General features: G+C 41.8%; 1 protein-coding gene across 1 annotated transcript in view; it reads right to left on the bottom strand.

Annotated features, from left to right (window-relative positions):
* Nucleotides 1–1,155: 1,155 nt before the first annotated feature.
* The window catches only part of LOC137325160 (scinderin-like), a 28,743-nt gene continuing 23,898 nt past the window's right edge, over nucleotides 1,156–6,000 (bottom strand). The window contains exons 13-17 of the mRNA XM_067989939.1: nucleotides 5,796–5,970; nucleotides 4,919–5,040; nucleotides 4,729–4,806; nucleotides 3,744–3,804; nucleotides 1,156–2,511 (exon numbers count right to left, since the gene is read on the bottom strand). Of these exons, the coding sequence (XP_067846040.1) occupies nucleotides 2,339–2,511; nucleotides 3,744–3,804; nucleotides 4,729–4,806; nucleotides 4,919–5,040; nucleotides 5,796–5,970 (609 nt within the window). The 3' untranslated portion in view covers nucleotides 1,156–2,338. The remainder of the gene's footprint in view (nucleotides 2,512–3,743; nucleotides 3,805–4,728; nucleotides 4,807–4,918; nucleotides 5,041–5,795; nucleotides 5,971–6,000) is intronic.

Below are 6,000 nucleotides of genomic sequence, written 5' to 3'. Positions count from 1 at the left end.
CATGAACAGAAATAAAGAGTACAGCACCTCCTGGACCTCAATTGCTTCCAGTATTTGAGTTTAAAAGAGAATGTTCTATCCCTACACCCAAGTTTACTGGATGGTTTTATAAATCAGTTTTGTAACATGTTAACTGCATCCTGAGCAGTAATCATTCCAGAACTTGAACAGTTAACTATTGTTGAGATAGTCTGAATAAATCTCCATGGTATAATAGTGGGATGAAGTTCACACTGGTTGTCTGGGACTAAAGTGATATGAAATCTCCTCAATCACCAGGCTTTGTACTGCTTTCAGATTCCAAGTGAGGTGGTAATACTTGTATTTTTATTCTGTTCTCCTCCACAATGTCAATAAAGACAGAAGACATGGAGCACTGTGCAAAATCACCCAATAGCAGATGCCAGGCACTCCCAACAAGGTGCTGAAAAGTACTGGTACAGTAGCACAGTACATTGGTACTGCTGCATGTTACACCAAACGTGTTAGGCTTCAACTTCATGCTTGCACTTTTCCATACAGAAAATTCCCCATCAGCCTAGAGCTAGTGGTGTGTGTCAAGTAGATACTAGACACACTCCTACAGGGAAGGAAACAAACGTCGATGGATGAGTTGCACAACTTTCTAACAGCACAGGCAGAGACTTAGTTAGAAGCCTGGCTACCTGCTTTAACTGGAGAATGGTATCTGACAGCCCGAAAGGGTAGGGGTGTGGGACTAATTGGATAGCTCTTTCAAAAAGCTGGCAGAGGCCTCCTTCTGTGCTGCATCGTTCTATAAAAAGAACTTTTAATATGGGCAAAAATAAATTAAATGTAAGTAAAATTATAGCACAGCACACTGTGTGGGCTCCTCCACATCCACATGGACCAATACCAGTATGGTCCATGTGGATGTGGCTTTTCCAGTTGCCTCCTAAACACTACTGCATTGTAATCTGGGGACTACTCTAGAAACTGTGGTGTTGGGCCTGCAGTTAATTTCTGAAAGATTGTAGAGGCTCTCAAAAAGCAACTGATATTGCATTCACCCAGAATATGACAAAAACTTAATGGAAATATTAAGGTGACAATTACTAAAATACAATATTGTAAGGCCATACAACCGAATTAAAGCATGGTGTAGAAAAATGTACCTTAAGTGTGAGCAAACAGTTTTGCAAATACCAAGAGTTTATTAAGACACAAACATAGGAATAAACAATGAATCTGGATATGCTTATAAGATGCTTTTTGTTTGAGTCAAGCAATTCAGCAGAAGCCTTGCTAACATTCACACCTAAAATTCCCTTGCTGTTTGCAAAAACTAGAAATGCAGCAAAACCTGAAGAGCCAGTCGCAGGAACACGACTCAGGTAAGATGAGCAGCCCAGCCTCGATGCTCGGACAGTCCAATATCGGCAAGCATGCTCTGCACCAAATCAGCAGTGGCAGAAATTCAGTTTAATTTAACACATTTAAGGTCATGAAGGTTCAGAATACTCAAAGATTTTGTGATACAGTGCAAGTAAATTATTTTTGCAAATGGTGTGGCGTGTTTCCTAATGTTGTTCCCCCCCACCCCCCAAACTTCGACATGCTACCAGCCGTCCTCAAAGCTGCACCTTGCCTTGATGCTAAGTACTCATCGATATTGGAGTCACTTCCAGAGTTACTATTGATCTTAAATGGTAAGTAAGCATAACCAGTCCATGCCTTTTCTTCCCAAGTTGTAAAAATTTACGTGTAGTTACCGCACTTAGAAAATGCACAAGCCTCTTCCAAACAAGTGCTTGTCAGCATTGCACAGATTCCCTTCTGACTATCTCCCATTTCCCACTGGATTCAGTTTAAGTCCCATTATTACTACAATCAATAAGAGGTGATCAAAACTGTTCAAATAGTGTTACTGTGTATGACACTAACCTGCAGTCTAGAATGAATGACCTTATACACAGTCAGACTTCAGGGTTTCTGGCTGGCTCAACCCAAATGGACTCCATCCTGTCAAACACAGCCAGAACTATGGCACCGAGTTTGAAGGAAGATCAAAGGTGAAACTTTGGGTCAGTAGCTAGTTTTTCCAACTGATGTCTGGTTCACATTTCCTAGTTTAAGAAGACTGAACCAGCAGCAGAGGCAACTTTGAAGCCTGTTACTGTGCTTATTCCCAATTTAATTTATAATGTATCAAAACAGCATTGAGCGTAAAAATATTAATTCACTCGCTTCCTTAAACTGTGGAAAATGTTGCTGAATTTCTACGAGCACTACAAAACCCAACTCATCAACGTCACTGCTTTACAGTTGGGGCATGCAAAAAAGAAAATGCGAGGGGGCCCAGTGCTATCCCTTCTCATCACTGCACCTGGAGAGCAGCCAGAGCTTTTTGCAGAGGGCTCACATCCCACATGGTGGAGTCCCAAGCTAAGAACCACCCTGTGAATGTTGGCGGTTCATTTCCTTGTTTCACAATGACAACGGGAGTGCCAGTGTCTCTTCCAGATGGGTCAGCTTCCAAGTATTTTTTTGCTGCAAGAAAGCAAATGAATATATTAAGTTTGCAAATTTTATAGAAGCGGTGACATTCATTCAATTTATGTTTAGTTTTACATCTGTTTTGAATGATTTTCTAGTCAACGATTAAAGCATTTAATTATCAAATTGAATTGTTTGTTTAGTGTCTGTCAGTTCCTAAACATTTTTTTTTGTATTTGTTCATGGGATGTGGGCGTCGCTGGCGAGGCCAGCATTTATTGCCCATCCCTAATTGCCCTTGAGAAGGTGGTGGTGAGCCGCCTTCCACAGAGCCATTCGGTCCTCTTTTAGAAAAGGTGTTAACCAAAACTACACTAATTGGGAGTCTTTCACATATGGACCATTCTGTGACAAAAAAAAATTCTAGTCTTGCCTGTGGTTTGTTTGTTTTATGCTGATATCCTTCATTTGTGGTCCAAGAAAAATAACTTATTTGTTTCAACATTATCTATTCCTCTCAGCATTTTAAGGCATGAATTTATTTCCTATTAACCTTCTTTTCCCCAATGTAAACAAAAACTAGTCCTGTGAGTTTCTCCCTCTTAAGAGTCCTTAATCCTGGCACCAACCCTGTAATTTTTCTCTGAATCCTCTTTAATTGATCAAAGTTTTTTTGAAGATAGGATGCCTAAAACTACACAAAATATTCAAAGTGTGGCCTCACCAGTAAGCTAAGGTTAAGACAATGTCTTGATGTCCATCAGATCAACCCCAGTGCATGTTCAGTCCTGAAGATCACATTGACTAAATACCCTCTGTGAATGATCAATAATTACTCCCAAATTCTTTAACACTCCACAATTACAGGCAGTACAGTTTATCAGCTGGGCAATGGGCATTTGGGTTCGATAAATGAGTGAGCTCCTGATGTCAGGTAAGAGAAGCCCAACAGATCCAAAACTCTCTTACCTTAGCGACCCCAAAAATGGAAAGAAAGTCATGAGGGCATATTAGTATAACTAACATATCCACTACTTAACCAATGTTTGAAGGGGAGAGGCCTAGGAGCAGGTCACTACATATGATGCTGATCAGAGCAATGACTGGTATAGAAGCCCTTACAAGGGAAGAAAGTAATTTTTTTTTAAATGGAGGGGGCGGGGAAAAGCAGTTTAACAAGAATGCCAATAATTATACAAATGGATATTTTTATATCAAGTTCTTGTGCAATATAGGTTCCTGATTTTTGCTCCTCCTACAAATGAACACCTGCTACAGCTACTCACCGCATTTCAGTGACTCCGACTTCTCCACTTCATTTGCATCCGTGCCAAGCCAAAGAAAGAGCTACAAAATTGTTTAAAAAACGTTAAACTTCTTGACTGTATAGTTGGTACAGCTCTACTTCATTATCTGCATAGCCAATTTCAACATGTTTCTCCACCCCAAACCCACCTAAAACTCCCCTTCCCCTGAGCCATTATGGCCTAAATTTGTTAGTGCCCCAAACCTGGATTGATTCCAGCGGTGTGCAGCCTAAATTTGTCCTGGCCTAATCATCACAATTCAGGTTAGCTGTGGGGACCCCAAAGCTATTCACGTATCAGGGCCTGACCAATTTCAGCTGGTGCCAATGCCCACAGAGACCATCGGGAGGAGAGGCAAGAATGGGCTGGCAGTGGCCCACAGTTGTTTTGTGGAGCCAGGAGGAACACAGCCTGTTCTGACCTGATGCCTATGCTGTTGTCACTGGCTAGCAACCAGGATGAAAAAAAGATGCCGTTATTCAGATGAGACATTAAACGTTAAGGCCCAGTCTGCCTTCTCAGGTAGATGTAAAAGTTTCCACAGCACAATTTAAAGAAGAGCAGGGGAGTTCTCCTTGGTATCCTTGCCAATATTTATCCCTCAACCAACATCACAAAAACAGATGATCTGGTCATTATCACATTGCTGTTTGTTGGACCTTGCTGTGCGCAATTTGGCTGCTGCATTTCCTACATTCCAAAAGTGCTTCATTGGCTGTAAAGCGCTTTGTGACATCCCGAGGTCATGAAAGGCGTTATATCAATGCAAATTATTGTTGTTGAGGAGGAGCAGGAAACCTGCCTGAGACACCAAGAACAGCTGTAGAACTTCTGCAGTGACTGGCATCAGCAAAGATCAGGAACCAAACCTGGGACCTTGTAGTCCGCATTGCTTAGTGTTACACTACGGCCACTGGGAAAGCTCCAAGTTGATGCATAATAAGTAAAATGAGCCACAACTCACTTGATCCCCGGTATCTAACAGCATCACATCATCAACTGCCAAATCACTCTGTGTGAATTCACCTGGAACTTCCTCAATCTATGCAGAAAAATAAATATTAATTTCATTTAGAAAACCAAAGCAGAAATGCTTTAAAAATGGAATCAACCTCTACATAAAATTTTCCAAGATTCAAAATGCCTCAACTCACGACAAATGTTCCAGTTTTGTTTGAGCAACCAAACAAACGAATCGGGTGGGTAGCAACTTCATTTTTGAGGCCTTTGGAGCTCTGGTATTCCTTCTTACCACCAAGAGCCTTCCAGAAGTTATCTGTCAGGAGAAAGCAGAAATGAATTGCCGCAGTGGGGTAGAATTTCCACGGGAATTCCCCCAACGTAACTTTGGCAGAAATCCCAGCGAAACGGTGTCAGCGGCTGCTCACACCGTTTCTTCAAGGTTTCCGCCAAACATATGACAGGAGGTCAGAAGAACCACTGCAGAAACTCAAGGCAAGTGTCTTTATCTGATACCATGTAATTTATTACAGGGAGTTAGTGTTATGACAAGATAAGTTGTGGCTTACTAGTTCAGGAGTAAGGCTAGGGATGCCAACCCTCCAGGAATGTCCTGGAGTTTCCAGGAATTAAAGATTAATCTCCTGGACATTGCTGTGAGCAGCCCAGGAGAAAAATCATGGGGCATTAAAAAAAAATGTTTCTTTTTTTTATTTCCTCTGAAAACCACTCATTAGTTATAAAAATATTGCAGATGGGAAATACGGCTGCTTGGTCAGGGCATTTGAAGGTGGGCGGTCATGTGATAAAACCTCCAGGAATATGTCCAACCAGAGTTGGTGACCCTAAACAAAACGCTTGTGTCACACCAATGAAATTTCAGACTTGAATGGTGGCTATAGTACCCAAATTGCACACAACTACAGCATGGAAACAGGCCATTTGGCCCAATCAGTCCATGTTAGTGTTTGACCTCCATTCGAGCAGTACCCCTAATCCCACATGTCCCGTCTTGTTCCCATTTCCCGTTAGCCCCGCCCCCTAATTTAAAAGAAGAATTGAATGCTCTACCTGGTTCTTTTCCTTCTTGGACCTCAGTTGCACTGCCCCCAAGAACACTGACCACATACTTTGCAGTCTTCAACTCAGTGGCACTAGCACCCACACCTTTCCAAATGTAGCTCTGCTGTGATGTTTTCAGCACAAATGCATCGTTGCTGTTTAGTGACCCTGCATTACAAATCACCTGTAAAGCACAAAGACTTAACTGTGAGCA

The sequence above is a fragment of the Heptranchias perlo genome, chromosome 9 (assembly GCF_035084215.1).
Source record: "Heptranchias perlo isolate sHepPer1 chromosome 9, sHepPer1.hap1, whole genome shotgun sequence".
Classification (NCBI taxonomy): domain Eukaryota; kingdom Metazoa; phylum Chordata; class Chondrichthyes; order Hexanchiformes; family Hexanchidae; genus Heptranchias; species Heptranchias perlo.
This window is presented reverse-complemented; position numbering and strand designations above follow the sequence as displayed.